This window comes from Gopherus flavomarginatus, chromosome 10, assembly GCF_025201925.1.
Source record: "Gopherus flavomarginatus isolate rGopFla2 chromosome 10, rGopFla2.mat.asm, whole genome shotgun sequence".
NCBI classification, from domain to species: Eukaryota; Metazoa; Chordata; order Testudines; family Testudinidae; genus Gopherus; species Gopherus flavomarginatus.
The window spans coordinates 41374714-41394699 of record NC_066626.1 but is presented as its reverse complement, the minus strand read 5'-3'; the positions used below and the strand labels follow the sequence as shown (position 1 = coordinate 41394699).

The 19986-nt window shown below is 38.2% G+C and overlaps 1 protein-coding gene across 4 annotated transcripts in view; it reads left to right on the top strand.

Annotated features, from left to right (window-relative positions):
* Positions 1 to 19986, top strand: part of MAP3K20 (mitogen-activated protein kinase kinase kinase 20) — a 564831-nt gene that overhangs the window by 57744 nt on the left and 487101 nt on the right. For all 4 annotated transcript variants that reach the window (XR_007776452.1, XM_050969007.1, XM_050969008.1 and 1 more), the window contains exons 4-9: positions 1737 to 1838; positions 3636 to 3701; positions 6858 to 6886; positions 6988 to 7125; positions 14488 to 14574; positions 18368 to 18442. Coding sequence is in view for 3 of the 4 variants with exons in the window: in XM_050969007.1 (XP_050824964.1) it covers positions 1737 to 1838; positions 3636 to 3701; positions 6858 to 6886; positions 6988 to 7125; positions 14488 to 14574; positions 18368 to 18442 (497 nt within the window). In the remaining variant the exon portion in view is untranslated. The remainder of the gene's footprint in view (positions 1 to 1736; positions 1839 to 3635; positions 3702 to 6857; positions 6887 to 6987; positions 7126 to 14487; positions 14575 to 18367; positions 18443 to 19986) is intronic.

Here is a 19986-nt window from a genome sequence, read left to right as displayed (position 1 = left end):
GTTCTCAGCTGGTTTAAAGTGGTGTAGCTGGGTCCTACATCATCTTCCTCTATACATCCTGACACAGAGGCTGGGAGTGGGTGAGATGTAGTGTCTGCTTAATTCACTACTAGGATATAGTGTCATAGCAACCATAACCAGTTGTCATAAGGTATAGCAGCCCCTAAGCTGCTCCAGCATATGCCAATGGGCAAGGCAGGCACAATTACACCAGGAAAATCAGGGAGGCATAATTTGTTCCTGACAGCTGCTACCGTCTCCACATTTCTCACACCAAGCCTATCCTGGAACAGGTGAAAATTTGGCCACAGCACTGTAACATTAGACCATTTTTTTCCTTAACAAAAATTTCTACTTATCTGATTATCCTGTTTTCCCTCCCCACCCCACCCCCCCAAAAAAACCTAATTTAAGGTCATATTCTAATACTTGACTCATATATTTTTAGATGGTAATTAAAGTAGATTATCTCCTACTTTGTGATGGACTGTTTTGCCCTCCCTCAGGTACAATGTTGCACAATACTACAGTGATGACAAATGTCCACCTTCCTCTGAAGCACTAAATATTGGACACTGCTGGAGTCCATTTGACAAACCAGTAATCAGATCAAGAATGACACATCCTGTGTTCCCATGTAGAGCAACTTTATGATTTAAAGTACTGAAAAATTACTATCAAATGTCACTGTGGAGTTCCAAGTTTGTATATGTGACTTTGGAATCAGTTGTGCTCAGTTTGAAGTAAATAGTTTGATTTTTCTATCCCTGCAAATTCAGCCTGGGCTCTGAAAGTCAAAGTGGATTTTCTCCATCACACACACCATCACCAGCAATAAAGAGCTTACAGGCCAAATTAGCCCTTTAGGGTGTATGTCATCACTGCAGTTGGAGATGTGATTGCAGCATGTGTAGACATGTCTGAGCTAGCTTTGATTTAGCTGCCAGAGACCGTACCCAGGCTCACTGGGGGGCTTGTACTTGGGCAGCTAGCCCATGCTGCCGTGGCTTCACTGCAGTTGGTACCTGGACTAGCTAGTTCAAAGCTGGCTTGTGTATGTCTACACATGCTGCAGATAGACCTCCGACTGTGGTGTAGACATACCCTTTGTTACACCTGTGTAACCACACTTCTGTTAATGGGTTTGCACAGATGTCATTGTTCAGAACAAAGTACTTTGTAAATAATTCTGTTGATGATGAACAAGAAGGAATAGAATCCACCTTGCTTTCTTAGCAGTGTTAGCGCTTCAGGGATGAGAACAGAGAAAAGCAGTACAACTTATTTTAGTCCCTCAAGTCAGTAGGTGAAATTCTGACTCTGCAAATGGAGCAGACCTCCTGTGTAAAAAGGTGACATTTTTGTATCGTTGCTTTTCTGAGCAGAACTGTGCTCATCAAACTTTATTTTTTTAACCATCCCAATGTACCTGTCCCCAAATACTTGTCAGGCTCCTGATCTGGCTAATCTGAATTCTGTTTATGCTGAGCCTTTCTATTGTCTTAATTTTAAAGTCCACTACTTGCCTGTCTGGGGATAATTAAAAACAAAATGCCTCTCTTTTACACCCCTGCAGAATACAGCCTGCTGTTAACTACTGAATCCGCAGTGTCTTTTATTGCAGAGTTTTATATGAGGATTACATTTGTCTATAAATAGCTTCAGTCGTTGGTGGTAAATCACTCAGCTTTTGATTTGGAAGCAACATTTTGACGTTATTTATCTTTTTTTAATAGAATATGCTTCTGTTGGCTCATTGTATGATTACATTAATAGCAACAGAAGTGAAGACATGGATATGGAGCATATCATGACCTGGGCAACTGACATAGCTAAAGGTAAGAGAGGCTGATTTCTAACAGTAACTCCCTCCCATTGATCATTTCTACTTGTGTTTTGGCTCTAAATTCCAGCAGAATATTTTTCATAGGTGACTGTGTACAGAAATGCATTGCATAGATATGTCAGTATCTAGGTTTGTGGCTTGTCTATATAGGGATAGTCAGGAAAATTAAGATGAAATAAGGTGACCTTAGTGCACTTTAGTTTAAGCAAGACTAAGAGCTTCCCTACACTGAGAAGTGAATTTTGGTTTAATGTGGGTGGGGTTTGAATTTTAAGTGCAGTAGCTATTCCTGATTAAATTCCTGTGTGGACACTTTCCAAGAAGAGTGTCTTATTCCAAATTAGCTTAATCCACTTCCAAAGGATGTTAGTCAGGAACGGCTATTCCAGAATACCTTCCTGTGTTAGTTAAAGCAAACTGAAATCACTTTACTTCTAAATGAGAGCACCCAACACATGGGGTTTTATGCACTTCAAATAATGTGCTCTAACTTCACACCTTTAGTTAATTTGTCTTAACTTTCTTTAGGCCTGGTCTACACTGTGGGGCTGTCGATCTAAGTTACGCAACTTCAGCTACCTGAATAACATAGTTGAAGTCGACTTACTTAGATCTACTTACCGCGGTATCTTCACTGTGGTAAGTCGATGTCTAATGCTCCCTTGTTGACTCCGCCTGCGTCTCTTGTTCTGGTGGAATACCAGAGTCGACAGGAGAGTGCTTGGCAGTCGATTTATTGCGTCTAGACTAGATGCGATAAATCAACCCCGGCTGGATTGATCGCTGCCTGTCGATCCAGCCCATAATGTAGACATGTCCTTGGTGTCTAGACAAGCCCTTAGACTACTCAATGGAACAGTTTAATTAGAAATGATTCAAGTAACTTGAGACAGGTGGATGCTATTCTGTATGTATTGTACCACACATAAAAATTTTAACACTCTTCAAAATTTCCCAACTAATTTAAGTAATTTTTTAAAAAACAGTGTGTTAGCAAACAGTTGTTAGTCCCTTTTTGTTGTTAAATACACATTCAAAGACTAGCTAATGCTTTAAGGCCCTGATCCTGCATTCAGATTGGTCAGATCTCTATGCACACGTGGTATCCTATAGAAGTCATTGGGCTCTTCAGGAGTCCATGCTAGAGGATCTCAGTGCCCCAGGGCCTAAATGGTTAAACCACAATTTATTTTTATCTATTTTTAAAAGGTTTGTAAGTGCAAGCCTTTTTTGGAGTTTAATCTCAAAATACCCAAGATACTCGCTAAATAATTTCATCTGAATAATGAAGGCTAGTGGTTACATTTTATATCCTCCAAGCCCTAGAAGAAGGTACAGCAGGTAAGGCATTGGGCTTGTCATTATGATTAACTCTGTGCAATTATCATTTAAATCCCAACATTGAGTGTGATGCTTAGACACAAGAGCAAATTGCAGAATAACTCCGACTGTTGGAACACAGATCGTATTTCTGGTTGATAAGCCTATCTAGGACTCACCCAGCTCTGCCTGCATTAGATGTTTAAAGATAGGAAATGAAAGAAAAGAAATAAGAGCATAAAAATGACACATTGGGTGGGTGATATCTCCATCTATTTATGTTCATGTACATGGCACTGTATTACATGTATACTTTTTACATACTTAGGGCTCTCTGCATACAAGTAATCACATAGGCAAGCAGCATTCCTCTTCTAATGTACTATAGGTCATCATTAACACAAACATTGACAAGCAGAGGCCTTGCTAAGCCAGCATAATTTTAAAACTTTCCCTCATTTTTCTATAGGAATGCACTATTTGCACATGGAGGCTCCAGTCAAAGTAATTCACAGAGATCTGAAGTCTAGAAATGGTAAAGTAACCTTGCACTTAAGTGATTCTATATTTCTACTTACAGTTAATGTGACAGTTGAACTTTAGCCTTCAAGAGGTACAGGGCTAAATCTTCAGCTGTAGCTAAGATATGCAGCTGAGGCAGAGAAAAGGCAGCACTAAGCCATCTTTGTGTTCCCTGCCCTGAATCCTAAGGCTATCTGGGCACCATTTCAGTCCCTGGCATAATTCAGAGCAGTCTGTAGTGCTGCTTTAAATTATGCCTTGCTTCCAGCAGCCAAGGTTTGCCAGGGTACTTTCCCTTTTTCCTGGAAATGTCCTGTATGCTGAGGCCCAGAAAGGGAGAGTGAAGGACTACTAAGAACAGTGCAAAACAGTCAAAATGGACTTGAGAATTGGGCCCAATATCTTCTCTAAAAATGTTGTAGTTCTTTCAGCACTGTTTGAACTTTTGCAGATGATAGTGCTTCTGAAGAATGTAAACTGGCTGTGGGGTTTGAATGAAACTGTTCTACTTGGTTAGTTCCAGACCAGTTATGAAACATGCTGAAAAGAGACTTTAATTGAAATATTTACTACTAGTAAGTGGCTTACAAATTATTTGGATTCACCAAATGCTGCATAAGAATGTCATCGTGGAGAAATGGCTGGATGTAGTTTCATTCTTAAGTATCTTTTAAATAAAATATTTATTTTGTTTTATAAACTTAATCATTGATGCTATTATTACTAAAGTGAATCTCTGGGAGGAATCATTGTGAGCCTTGATTACTGTAATGGGAGATATTGGACATTTCTTTCCATATTTGTAGTTTGAATTTTATAGTTAGAAATCTCCTTCCACCTTTTGAATTGTAAAGATTGTTGAAGGGTGAGCAAGGCTCACATAAGTTTTTGAGGTAAGCTTATGTTAGGTAAGCTTATTTTTTTTGTGCTGAATATCCCCGCTAACCAGGGCATAAAAGGCATTCAGAACATATGTTTCAATTTACCCGTCTGAAAATTTTTATTTAGCTTCCATGAAAGTTTACTGGAGATGTGCCAGAATGTACCATTTTAGGAAGTCATAGATGGTGATATACTCAAAGGCTGCATGAGACATTTTGACATAGAATACTACATTTAGAGACCTAGTGAGAAATCTGGGTACAGCTGACAAACTTTCATGGAAAGTAAAAAGAGCCTTTAAACAAAAGAAAAGTTGAACCTTCTTAATGTGCTGAATGATTTCCACAATTTTGTTAACTCAAAACTGACCCAAAACATCCACTTTTTAATAAATACCTTTTAGTGTCAGTATTCATTGCTTTATTACTATTGCCATGAGAATTAATCTTCATCAAGTCCTAATCTGGATGTAAGATCAAAATAAGCATAGAAAACCTCTGGATTCCAAAGATGTGGGCACTTGCTTTGCCCCAGGGATTTATCTGTATTCCTCAAAATATCAAATTTCATTTAAAATACAAAGTGGAGACAAGTGTAGTGCTAGTGCTACACTTGTGTAGTGTAGACAAGGTCCTAATGGTGTTCTCTGATGCAGTTATAGGGATTTTGTTTCCTGTCCACATGAGCCAAAAATAAATAAAAATTAGAAGACAGATGCTCCAGGCTGAGACAGAAAACTATGCTAGTGGTGGATAGCTGCTCTTGTAGAGTGAACACACCCTTACTGGTGTGCAGCAAGGTCTTGTTTTATCTTCTTTGCTCCATATGGAAAGGAGCTGCAACAAAACCTGGGACCCGGAATTCCTATTTTCCCCATCTCCCAAGTGGTACAAGTAATGACAACTTCTCCTTTCCTCCCTCGCCAGCCAGAGGAAAAGAGGGAAGTGGTGGAATACTTAATACCCATCTGCTATATGCATTCCAAGATAGATTGGTAAGGTGGAACTCACTTAAAGGTGATAGACAACACAGATGTCCTGAGATTGCACTGTTTTTTGCTTCTTCATGATGATGAATCCCTGGAACATTTTTTATTAAAAAATAAATCCAAAAATGTCTTTTCCCCCTGCTTATATTTTACATTAGATATTCAATTCACATCTTGTCTGCCCTGATTTTATCTCTGACTACAGAACTAGTGAAATGATGATGTCATAGGAGGCAAGAGGGTGAAGGTTGAGATGTGTAGTTGAGAGTAGAGAATTTTTTTTTCAGTCAAACTCCTTGAGTTTTCAGTTTTTGTTTGCAACTATTCAACTTTTCAGTAGCTAATTAATTTTGGAGATACTGGACATCTTTGTTAAAAGTTAAATACCCTCTGCCTCTTCAATTAAGGTGTTAGAGCTTACACTTTCCCAAGAGGTCTTTCAACAAAACCAGTAAAGACTGTACTTTACATTCCTGGTGTTCTAAAGTAAATCAACAACAGAACAATAATTTTGACTAGGTGTTTGGAGGAAACCTTTCGGTGGCAGGGTGTCTGATGTTTTACATTATGATGAACGGTATGATTTCAGTTTTTTAAACATCTTTATCAGCTTACTATTTGCGTGGAAAGAAACTTTACTCTAAAGTGACACTTCAGTGTAAAAGGATTGAAAGTCCAACAATTCTGGACTTTCACTCCACTTTCACTGTAAGTGGACTTTGACTCTAACTGCGTTGCCTACAAGCGGGTTCCACTGTGTTTGCTAATGTTCTGTAAAAGTTAGGGTAAAGGTGATTGTGGTAAGGGTATCTGTTGAAAAGTGTCACAGTGAAACTGAAAAATAATTCAAACATCACACTGAATTTTCGCCGACTTATTTGCAGCTAATGTCAATAAATGGATACATACAGTGGGTGAAATTGTACCCACAATTACAACTGTGCAAGGTGTTTGAGGAAATGTGTAAGGGAGGATTGAATTATAACTAAGAAGTTAGTTGTAGCCTGTTTCTTTACTAATAAATGAAAATTTAATTTGCTATTAATAGACCTTTGTGTGGATTTTTTTCTAAAGCAGTTGCAGAGTTTATTCATAGACTTTCAGGTATTTGACAAGTCTTCTTCAAACACCTCCCAAGAAATCAAGAGAATTGTGTGTGCCAGTATATTCAAGTCCTGGATCAGTGTGGGATCATTTTTCTTTGTGAAATGTCAACTGGTTTGCCATTAAGATGTTAATAACAAGATACATTGTTCTTTGTAATGTAATTTACTTACATTTTGTTTCTTGATTTTCCAGTTGTTATAGCTGCTGATGGAGTATTAAAGGTAGGAATATTTTAATTATTTTGAAGGTTTTGCAGCTTCTTTGCCTGATATCTTTGAAGTCAAATGAATGAGAAGTTGGCATTTATTGTTTGTTTTTGCAGATCTGTGATTTTGGTGCTTCAAGATTTCACCACCATACGACACACATGTCCTTGGTGGGTACCTTCCCTTGGATGGCTCCAGAAGTTATCCAGAGTCTCCCAGTGTCTGAAACATGTGACACTTATTCATACGGTGTGGTGAGTTGCTTTCATTCCTTTCTCTGCATTAATGTTGCACTGGCATAACTGAGTTAGTAGAATGTAAAATGTGAAAATAATGTTCCTAAATAAGGGCAATAGAGAAAGTTCACAAAATTTCATTTCAAACCAGTTTCATATATTTTATAATTACAAGCTGAAAACTGATCGTATGAGCAATGTCTTGCATGCTTAGTAAGATAAGTATTTGATTAGATTGTGCTGCCTTGCTAATCTGTGAAATGGAAACTGTATTTAAAATACTTTACGTATGTCAGGCGGCAGGAAAGAGTTAGTAAACAGTTTACAGTTTGTAGCTGTGTTGTGTTTGCAAAGGAATGGATATTAGTCTATCAGGAGCAACAGGTTATATTTTAGCAAGTTTATTAGAGAGGGTTGCCTAGAGTATTTCCATACAGTTGTGTGTCACGGAATTGGTTTAAGAAAAGTGGTCTTATGCCACTCTTCCACTCAGATTGCTGTAAGAGCCTGCTACAATCAAACGAGAACTGTTCTCAAAGGTAGAGAGGCCCTGTATAGAAAGGTTGGTAAAAGTTTTGTGGGTTCTGCCACGTATTTAAAGGGTAGGGAATAAAACTGCTTGTAAGCAAATAAATGTGTCAGTGAAGTTTGGGAATATAGGAATTCTTTCACCTCTGTTCCTACCCTGCGTCCTTGCAATCAGTTTTGCATCGCCCCACAATTGAAGCTGACGGTACAGCAGAGAGTAGGGTTGTGTGTGTGTGTCAGTGTGTTAAAGGAGAGGACATGGCAGGAATTAACAAGTCCTTCCTGACATTTTTGTCAGGTTTTTCTTAATCAGTAATATTTTAAGCCAACTCCCCTACCCATTCATCATTAAAGTGATGACCTAATGGAAGAGTTAAAAAAAACCTATGCTGGTAGATCCAAAAGTATAGCCTGACTTAATTGAGCTAAGACATATAGAGTACTAGGATGTAAGCTAGTAAACGTAAATGTTAATGTAAGCGGTTATTGAAAACAATAAAATATTTCCTGTTTAAGGGAAGCATTTCAGTTCCAAATAGGGAAGAAAAAAAAAAAAAGAAAAGAAATTCCAAGCTAGTTCTAGAATTTTCTAGTTCAAAAGTTGTTACAGCTTAGTCAAGTATTGCACAAACCCTAGGAGCATTTAGTTGGTTATTTTCCCTGTGTATAAACAGTAAAAATCATTTGCTAATTCTGTGATTGTAGGTAAAACTCAGAGAACTTACAGTATAGCCATATGCTAGCCAGTTCACTATTAGTGAAATATTTTAATACAATAACCTGCCCACAAAATGGTTTTGCATCTGTATACAGAGTTACATTGGCCTGTGCCGTGTTGTCTTATAGCGATGCTTCAGTGTGCATAATAATATGTGATCCATATGGCTGTTTTATCATTCATATGTATTTTGGAGACTAATATGGACACCACCAATGTTTTAGAATTTTTAAATACTGTCATTGGGTGCACCACTCACTGCTTGTCTGGCATCTCCTGGTCACTCAGGGGATTAGCTCTCAAGGTTGATGCCCCTTTCTGTTGTCACACCCCATCACATTGTCTCTCTCTCCCAGATCTGCAGCCCCACTCTTGTCCCAGGACCCGCAGTGTCCTCTTTTGACTTAGTCCTCCAGCTAGGTCACTCAGCATTCCCCTTTCTGGGGTACAATCCTTCAGTTCCCTATCATTACCATAGTGACCCAGGCAGTCTTCCCATTCACTGCCCTGCCGGTTTATGCCATGCCCTCGGTGGCTGGTAGGGGAAGCCAGGTCCGCTCTCTACTCCACGTTCTAGTCCAAGGACCCTCAACCTAGCAGTTGTGGGCTTTTCTCTCCCAGCCCTCACTGCTCCTTCTCTGGACTGCTTCCTACAACACCTTGTTCCCCTCCTTATGTTGGATGTACAAGCTCCAAACCCTCCACTCTGTTCTCAGGGAGTGACTTGCCCTTTCCCTGCACCATCTGTTGCCAGCTTTCTGGCTTTATAGGCCCCACCTATTCCTGCACAACTGAAGCTGATTGCAATCCGCTCCTTGACTCTTCCTCCAGGTGTCATTAATAGGCCTATCTGGCCATCTTAACCCCTTCCAGTCCTGTGTGGGATGGCCGCCCCATCACAGACACCTATGACCTGAGCCACCCTGATGTTATTCCAGCTTTCCACCCCTCTAGCACCATTGATTTCAATGTAGATATTCAGGTGTAAACATGGAGTAATGCAGCGGTGAATCAGACTCTTGCAAAATACAGTGGTCCAGATTCTCAGCTGGGAATTACTGACTTAGCAAAGAATTTGTCTTAGTATATCTTTGAAAGTTGGAATTCTCCTCAGCTAAACTTTTAGACTAGTAGTGAATATGCTTAAAGGCTAAGAATTAAAAACTTGGAAAAAGTAGATCTCTTGCTCTAACAATGATTTTATCTATAAAAACAAGTTTTGAACAGTCTACTTTCAAAGTGTAACACTTACCAGTGGCCTTTGTGCTAGACAGACAAATCTGCTTTTCTTCAGCTGAAGTTCTGATAACAAAGAGTGGGATCCTTTTCAAATGTAAACTAGTGAGATGCTAGGAAAGGGCATTTGTTTGCAGAATATGTAGTCTTCCCCACTCACCCCCCTCCATGGGTTTTCTTTCTATAAACTATTATGTGTCTGTGAATGTTGTTTGTTATGTAAGAGAGCCTCTTCCCATCAAATGACCAATCATTTCTGTCACCACTTAGGCCTGAGTCTTTCCTCAGGTGAGGTCAACTTCCCTACTTGCAAATGGATCATATTGAATTAGAAAGAATCTCTCAGATATTGCATTCCAGTATTTAGAGTAATTTGTTCTGCTCTTCATGGCTTCCAAATTCTCCCTTTGGGATTTTAGTAGATAATTTCATAAGGCCGACTAACAACTAAAACCAAGTGTTCCAACTGATTTGTCCAGACACAAACATAGGTCTTGGATTTTCTCTGAGCTACCCAAATGACTCAGTTTCCTAAACCAAATCCATACTACTCTAAACAGTGGATGCTAATTATCAGAATCTATCAATCTAAATTTTTAGTCACAAAGATCAAGTTTCTTTGCAATGTCATTATGTGTTGTACAGACTGTAATTCTTCACTTGTCTAGCTGCTTTGAAAATGCTTGTGGAATAATGATGTTTGCTCTTTAAAACAGCCATAGCTGTTTTGAAATTGTAAAGAAATACACTCAGAACACTATATTTTATCCTAGCTCAACAGAATGCCATTTGGAGTATATTGTATATGTATTTAATTATACGGGTTTATGCAGTGTCTTTCATAGTTGAGATATTTTAGCACTTATAAAATCAATTAATTAAATACCGTGTAGAGGCTGTGAAGTTAAATGCAGCCACCATTGGCAATAGCTCACACATTGCCCTGGATGTGAGAACTTATTTTATTTTTAGAGGGAATGTTGGCCCAGCACACTGGGGTTATCCCATACTCTTTTTGAAAAGAATTATAGGATCTTAACTTCTATTTGGATAGGTGCAGAGAGTTGCTGGACTAATCTCATTGTCAGGTCTCATACAAAGACCGTTACCTGTAGTAGCACAACACCATCACCCTTCCTGCTGCACTTCTTCAAACCCTGATTATGAGTTCAAGTCAATAGGAGAGCTGTGCAAAACTATCTGTGTTCTGTTTTCTACCTGTTGTTTTCACCAAAGAGTTGAAGATAGAATGAAAAATCGTTTGCTTTTCTTAAATTACTAAATTGTGACTTCCCCTAGCTTGCTTTTCTGGCACTCAGAGTTTTTTACCAGTTTCATTCTCGTGTGAAATTTATACTATCTTTCAGATGAAGTGGTAACAAGTGAATAACACAGACTCTTTAACTAGTTGAAGTGGAGGTCTATTTACCTGGTAACAGGAGGCATGTAGAACATGTAAGCACAGTCTCAGCCATAGAAGTTGTGAAGCAGTTTGATCCTTACATATATTTTAGTTTGTTATTTTTATTAAACATCTTAAAATTATATATTTAATATGAAATAACACTTCAAAACCATACTGAATCATTTTTATATGACCTCATCCAGCTTAGCTCAAGGCTAGTATTAAGTATCTTTGGATGGCAGCATCTACAGCTCCCATCAGATGGAAGAATGGATCATTCCAAAATCTTCAGCAGAGCTTAAAGAGGCTGAGGAAAAAGGATCTGAGAAGACCCCATTCCACCTTCAAAATCCCTTCTTTCGTTTTGCTCTCTCTAAAAGCAATATTCGAACAATTACATTCAGGATTGACTGCTATGCTGAAACCCTCTCCCTGAAAACAAACTTTTACAGGTAGCATGGATTAAAAGGGATATCCTCATTTATTTGGTCTTCCATTATCCACATTCCAGACCTAGCCACTACTGACTAGTGTAATGGTCTCTTCTAAGGCTTGTCTGAACACACAGTTATTCCTGATTAGCAATCATTGATAAACTCCTTGTGTGAACACTGTTATTCCAGAATAAGTTTAACACTAAACAGGAACAAGGCACTCTTAATAAGAGTTTCCAAAATGGAGTTTATCAAGGGTAGTTAATCAGAAATAACTCCATATATAGAAAGCCCTTCACAAAAAGAAAACATGACAGTTTTGAGGTTGACATGTGCTAGAGTCAACATGAAAATTGTCCTGGGCCTGGTCTTTTTGAGGACTCTCTTACAAAAAATCCCCTGTTGTTGCTATTGCCATTTCAAAGCCAGAGTGGCAGCAAGGGGCAGAGCTGTCGTGTAGACAAGGTACCAGTGGCCATCAGTATTTTAATTATTGTTTTAATTTTAATTCAGATGCTCTGAGCAAAAATAGACAATACGGTACTTAAACTGCTGGCAGCTCCCTGGAGTCCTGTCTGTACTAGGTTTCCCAGCATAACTGCCCCCAGTGGAGCTGAACTTGGAATAACAGAGGGAATTTTTAGCAACTAAGTAATGTTGGGAAAGTATTTGAAATTTTCTGAAGAAGACAATCACTCTCTTGCTCTTCATTTCATGTCCTCCTCCCCATATGTTCCCTTTTTCTCCATTTGTTCACAGGAAGGAGACTGAGTTCTCTAGGAACCACAATTTGCAAACCTCTGCCATAAATCCTTTTATGTATAGTTCTCTGAACTTTGTCTAGTTAGACTACTTCCCTCTGCAGTTTTGGTTTCACGTTGACTAACAGTCCAGTATAACCAATTCATAAGACTATGTTGAAACTCTTTCAAAAACAAGGCAATGAAAATTTATCATGGAGCTCCAGCTTGGTGGGAAAATCTTTATCTAGATTGTTGACTCGACTATGAAATTGGCATCACTGACAAAGCATTGTTTTCAGTAAATCTTTTGGAATAAACACAAAGACTTATGGGACTCAAGTTCCTCATCTTTCGGCTTTCTAATGCTACTAGTGAACCATAGGATACTAAAAGGGAATTCTTCCTACTTTTCTCAGATTTCTTGCTCTCTTCTGGGTTATGAAGTATAGTTTGGAGTATTTGGAGCTAATACAGTTGGGTTAGGAAACCAGTGAGCTGTACAAGACAGTGGAAATAAAAGTAAAAATGGCATCATAAAGGAATTCAGTGGAAAATGTTCTGTGGAAACTTATGTGCGTGAGTGGAAACATACAACCACTACCTGTTGTGTGAGAGAAGCAAAATTGTCTTCTTTTCCAGCTGCAGGCTTTTGGTGATGTACAAAACCTACGTATTTCAATATGTAACATTGTTCATCTGAAGAATTTTAAGTAATATTTTACAATTCTAGCCATTCTTATACATTTGATGTGTGATCTTTAGTGAGATTCCCTGTGAGGTTTTGTAGTACATAGGGCACAATAGTCTACAGTTATACAGATGAGATAGTTCTGCGAGTCTGTTCACCTGCATAATTTGGTGGCTTTTGTTTTATGCTGACCGCTTATTGGGGTATCTGAGCTTCATGGGTATACCAAATCAGTTACTTATCTTGCAATTAAATTCTCTTATTTTCCTCAGCCATACCAGCAGATCTGTGGTAACTGGAATAACAAATTGAGGTGTATTTTCCTTCTTCTAAAGGGAATGAATTGAGCCATACACGGGATTGGGTATCTGTCTGAATACTTTCCCTTGAAAATTTTTAATACAATGACTTCTTCTAAGATACTTTTACCTTTACTAATCAGGTTCTGGCTCAAACAGAATTATTCAGCAGCTCTTTTGATATAGCACCCTATTCATTTGATTTTTCTGCTTGAGCAGTGTCTGCCAATACTCTTGTATGTTCCTACTAATTACCTTCAAAGTTGGCCATAATTCATTGAAAATGATGTGACTTGAATAAGCCTGAGTACTTGCCCAAATAGCAGGGATATCAAGATTATACAAGGTGCTTGGAACTTTTGGCTAAGTGGTCAATAAATGTTGGCCCCTTTTTTGGTGTGTTTTGAGCTGAAGAAAAAAGTTTTTATATATATTTTCAGATCTGTATCAAGAGATACATATATGGAGTTCGAGAGTAGTAGATACATGTATGAATGGAGACAAGAGTGACTTTTAACTTGTTGAACTCTAATATTATGTCTCTATAGTAGAAAAAGATGTTGGGTTTATTGATTCTTAGTTCTTTTGGTGATGTTGATATCATTTTTACAAAGTAGTTGAGATTCTCAGATTCTCATTTGATGTAATGAGTTGGTGCAATATATGCAAAAATGTTACATGTATACACAGATAGAGGAGATCGTCCCATGTCTGAAGATAAAGTATTGTTGTAGGGAGATTAAAGATAAAATATTAATATCCAGTATCTGCTATACCACTTAGTTTAATATCATCACAAACTTGTTGACAGCAACAATTATTATATTACTTAAAAAGTATATTTTGGGTTGGGTGTTTTGTTATAGGTGTATCTCAGAAGCTAAAAACGTATTGGCTCAGATAGTGATTACCAAGAGGTGCCATTTGTAGTTGTGGACATTGTAGAAATGTTTAAAAATGTAGAATTATTATAATGAAAAGGTTTGTCTAGTTGGGGTTGGGGAGAAAGAGTTCACTATCTTGCAAGGCTGACCCACCATTTTATGGTATAAAGAAAGAAGAGAATATTTCCTATGGATTTCACAAAATAGCAGTCACTGGGCCCCACACAATCCAGTTTTTTATTTGGTTTTGTTTTAGAGAAAAAACCCCAGAAATACTAAAATTAATTTAATGAGAGGATCTTGCACACAAACATTTGTCCAAGTTACTGCAAATGGGATCTGGTTGCCGATTAATTGGATACAGATAGTGCTGTATCAGGGTTTAATGATGTATTTAAAATACCAAGTACAGAAATAAAAATTCTTTTCTTTTTTTCTGCTCCAGGTTCTCTGGGAGATGCTAACAAGGGAGGTCCCCTTTAAAGGCTTGGAAGGATTACAAGTAGCTTGGCTCGTAGTGGAAAAAAACGAGGTAAGACTACGTTTCTACATTCAGGTACATAGATCAGAAAACAGTATTGGGGTTTTGCAAAAGACTTTTTCATCTTCTTCAAATTGAAAGTAAGTTCACGCGTATGGAAAGATTAGCAGTAGGAGCTAACACAAAGGGTCAAAGTGATGTTATTCCTCATGAATGGACCCTTTACATCTAATTGTTGCAGCTTCACGTTGTGATGCTGTAGATCAAAAATTGTACAAGTACTGTACTAGTTTCTCAGTCTCAATTGTAAAACCTAGGGGTTTGTTCTTAGTGATGAAAGAAGCCATTGCGTCCAAGGTAGGGGAACAGTTTAACTCCATCTCCTGCGTTTAGGACATCTTTTTACTGGCCGGGAGTTGATATATCTGTAAGAGACCTTCAGCTACTTCAACTTAACTCTCCCAGCAGGAGTCACTATAGTACAAGAAACTGCCGCTTAGATGAGAATTTCAAAAATAAAAGAAGAAAAAATAGTTTAAAAAAAAGAGAGAAATTACAGTTTTGCCACCTACGTTCAACACTACATTGAAGATGAGCTCCTCACTGGTATTGGCAAGGCTGTGGCATAGCTGCAAGCTTCCTCATGCAGAGTCTTTCCATTTCAAAAGAACTTCAGTGGTGTAAACACCGTTTGTACAGTGTCCCCAGCCTCGCTTTTCTTCTTTCCACAAATTGAGGCTTTCAGTTAGTTAGGCATGTGAGCTATATGTCTGAACACATGGTTCTTTGATATCAAAGACAGTAACTACATTTAAAAAACATTTAAAGTTGGGACTGTGCCACACACAGACAAGCATGGAAATCTCGGTTAAGAGGAAACCTCTACTATCTAGACACAGTGGAAGTTTGGGTAACATTATAATACAACCCAGTATCTCTACAGTACACTTTTATATTCTTATATACAAACTGTTTCCCAAAATACTTTATACTTAAATAAAATAGAGTTAAATATTAAATAGCAGAGGGAGAGACAAATGAAGAGGGAAACCCCTTTGTATTTTTTTTTAGTTCTGTTTGAGGACTGGATTGGTTCCACTCACTGTCGAAGTATATGAGATGTCCAGATTAGTTGGAAATGCTACATTAATAGAGAGAAGCCTTATGAATTCCGCCTGCTACAGAATAATATTTTCAGAACAGGAAACATAACAGGATTCCTTCTCCCATTATGGGAAAAGCCTCATACAGCTAATGCCAAGTTATTTTGGAGAGAGAGACCAGAAACTTTTCCATATACTGTATATGGCATTCCTGTGCATATCAGGTACACAGGTTTATGCAGGATCTGCCATACAATACCAGACCCTTTAAAATTTGGTGAAGAGAACTGATCTTCATCTGAAAGATGTTAAAGGGTACAAATATATTTCCTCATGGTTTTCCAAAGCAACGCACTATTAAAATATATTATCAGCAAAATGTGGGCATGACATGCTGCCTTACTACAGCCAGAAGAAACTTAAGAAAAAACGAGTGTCCTTCATGAACTTCTCAGTACTAGATGTTAGTTGCAACAGGATGGTGGTGTCTCTTACGCAGTCTTCCTTCCTAAGTGGTGCAATAAATGGATTGACACTGACAGTTTAACCTCACAGGTTATTTTTTAAATCTGATCACAATCTATTGAATGTGCCTAACACAGTCGTGCAAAATAACAGTCCTGCAAAATATTCACTTGTTCTCCTATTCCTCACTTCTCCAACAGAACTAAAATGGAATGTATGTCTCTCACAGTAAGTAAATAAATATAAAGGGGCAGGTTCTTCTCTCAAATAAACCAGTGCAAACCCTATTGGTGTCAATGGGGTTGCATAGATGTGATCCCTATGCAATTAAACACACTGTTGATCCAATCTGCATTCTTCTCCCTCTGAAAAGTCATTGGAGAACTCCCCATAAAAGTCAGTGCAGAACTGGGTCTAAAGCATAATCACTGAGGGCAAAGATCAACCCGATGCAAAGGGAGTTCCTAAGAGGTTAAGTAGGACTTCAGTGGTGCCTGGTCTGGTTTTTTTGTCCTCTGCACAAAGGTGAATTTCATCCTGCTCGAATATTTTCCATTTTAATCCAGACCTGCCCCACTCCCAATGTAATGCTCAAATTATGATTGGCATTAGCTCATGACAAATTAGTACTGAGAAATATCTTCTTTATTACGGTATGATAGCCTTAGAATATGCTACCTATATATTGCCTGACAAATTACATTCTGCACACATAAGACAGATGTAACTGATGATTACATGTCTCCTGGTAACCTATTTTCCATCTACTTGAACAGTGAGAGTTAAAGACAAATGCCATAGCAAGACTAGCAGACATATTTTTAGGCAAATGACTTGACTGAGTATCAAATGGCAGTGCAATTTGTTCATGCACTATAGGAATTTCAGTGTATTTCTTGTGCAGAAAGCTTTTTCACCAGCAATGCATTATTTTAATAATTACACTCCATTAATGTCTTTACTGTGTATCTCATGTTTCCAGTTTTTGTCTTGTTTAAATGTTTATGCAGACAAATTTGTTGTACTCCTAGTTTGGCATGCTGTGGCTCATGTGGCTTTGCAGGTCACGTTGCAATAATATAATGGTATAATTTGATACAACTTGCTCTGCTTTACTTGTGCAGTGCCAGAATTAGTGCAGCAAAATGCCTGGGGTAGCAGGTTGGTTTGAATGGAACTATAATATCTTGGTTAGATCATCTTTATATGCCTCTGTCTGTTTATAGCACTAGAGAATCATTTTTCCATCTTGGCCTCTCAGATTTCTAGGTCCTTCCAGATCCTCCAATGAAGAACCATTCTGTTGTGCATTTACATATCTATTTTAGTTGGTATCAAACATCTGAAGTCAGTTAACTGAGAGCCCAGTGGTATCTCCTTATAAATGTAATGCGATAAAGATACTTATTTAATCAAATGTAGTGAGATTGGGTTTGGATCTTTCCAGACTGGAGAAAGAGTTGCAATTTAAAAGAGTTGTCTCTAGGATGGCCTATCTTAGATATCTTTCTAATTCTCTACAAAGGAAACCAACTTGATTTAGAACTGGTTCCCTGTTGCAGCAGTCCCTGGTTATAACCTGCAGTTAACTGTTTTAGTACTGGCCTTCTTCAGCCCCTAATATACAAGTTCTCTTTGATCCTTGAGTTCTTTTTTTGTACTACTGATATCACAATTACTCAATCTGACCACAGTTTCATGAAACTTATCTCATAGCAATCTCTCTTTTATTTTATTTTTTAACTTCATCACCTCCTCAGACAATGCAATGTGTATTTCAGCTATTTCTTTGTAAAATCAACAGTGATTTTAGTAAAATATTGCTGGATTACTTTATGTGGGAGAAAGGGGTTAAGTTTCTCCCACATTACATTTATATTGAGGTACATCTGTGGACTCCCAGTAATGCAGTTCATTGGATCTAACATTTAATATTCATTTGTGAGACTTTCCATTGGCTTGCCTCATTTGATCTATTGGGCACTTGTTAGTTTTTTAACCTACTCTGTTTGAATATTTGCTCCACCCTTTCCTTATGGGTCTGTTAACTGTACCTGTCCATGGTGTCTTCTTTTGGATTTTGTACATTGATCCTCAATTATGGAGTTTTGTCATGCTGGCCTTTTTTCTGTTAATGGTTATTTTGAACACTTGCATAATCTTTTTGCTTGAAACATCAAATGACCAGTCTTTTAGAAAGTATTAAGACTAAACCATTAAGAAAAATAAAATGCTCTTTGCTTTCATTGAACTGGTGAAACCTTTATCCATTGCAGAGATTAACCATTCCAAGCAGTTGTCCCAGAAGTTTTGCAGAACTGATGCATCAGTGTTGGGAAGCTGATTCAAAGGTAATTTCATTTATTGTGTACACGTTAAATGTACCTATTTCTTTTTCATCTTTATCATTTTGGTATGCAAGTCTTATTTTGTAGGGCACAGCTGGCCTATTACTGCTGCCGCAAACCAATTCAAAACTGTTAGCTAGGGCTCTTCATTATGATCATGATCATCTAGAACATATTTATGGCCGGATGCCTCTCTTGCCTTCTAAAGCCAGACCTGTTTAGGGAAGTCAGCATTGGAATACTGACTGGAACAGCTGTGCATAGGGTAGGATGGAAGAACTAATACATTTTTTCTGTAACTTAATAAAAAAAATAGTTTAGTTTTATCTATAAAACAAATTTTCTTCATAAAATTATTTCTTTACAGATGTCCCAAAGCAGTTGCACGTATAATGTAAAAATTAAATGTCTGATTCTGATACCCTAAGCACACTGGGAGCACTTGCAACATAAGTTCCTTCATAGTGTTAATAAGGATGGCAGAATAAGCCCTAAATTAATATGAAAACAGAATAAAAAAGCAACTTCAAGAAGAGTTGTTATATCAAGCTAGTAAACCTTTGCACCTGTTTAACTGCCCCTGTGGGGGTAACTAAAGGAGTAATTAAAATGAATATTTACTAAGAAAAGGCTCATATAGATGATGGGAAATGTCCATTTTTAGTTCAGTCCACTGCCCTATTCTGTTGTACAGCAAATTAGTTGGAAAGAGACCTATGGAGGTAACTGGAAAACAGTTCATAATGGTGTCAGCTTTGTTATCAAATATGAGCAGGCATTTCCTTCTCCTGTGAAGATAGTTAAGGAAGGAAAATGATATTGCTTTACTCAGTTTGGTAGGGTCAGAATTCTGGTCCCATTGAAGTCAATAGGAGTTTTGCCACTCCTTCAGTGGGACCAGGATTTGTTCCTGGATGAATTGGCTACTTTGAAGCTAGATCGCCTTGTCGCTTGGAAAGAACCTTAGAGGGAGACTGAAGGAAGAACAACTTCTTTGTAGAGGTTTCCCCAGATTGTTCTGTGGGGGACAAGGCATGTTCTCTCATTGAATGAATGGAGGGTTCTGTCCCTCAAGATCCTTGAGATCCACCAGCAATATGGTGCCTTCCAAATGAAGACTCTGTCCCTCTTTACTGCAGACTCTTTAGCTCCCTCCGGTTTCCCATGAAGGGAGTCCCTTAGTTCATAGAAAGTTCTGGGGAGAAGTTAATGCAGCATCATCCTGCTTTTCTGGAAGTTGCTGGAGCATAACAACCATTTCCTTAGACCACTCCCTCGTGAGACACAGATCTCCAGAGATGATGCTGAGAAGGCAATTGACCCCTTCTGCTGTAAAAGAGGAGAAAGCTGGACATGGAGGGACTCTCTGCATAGGAATCTAAGGGTGACAGCCTAGCCCCTAGTTATAAACGGTTCTTCTGAAATGTTGGTGGCCAACTTGTTTGTTGTTAAAGTTATTGCTTCAGAGGGAAAATATAGTGCAGGGATTGGCAACTTTTGGCACGTGGCTTACCAGGGTAAGCACCCTGGCGGGCCAGGCCGGTTTG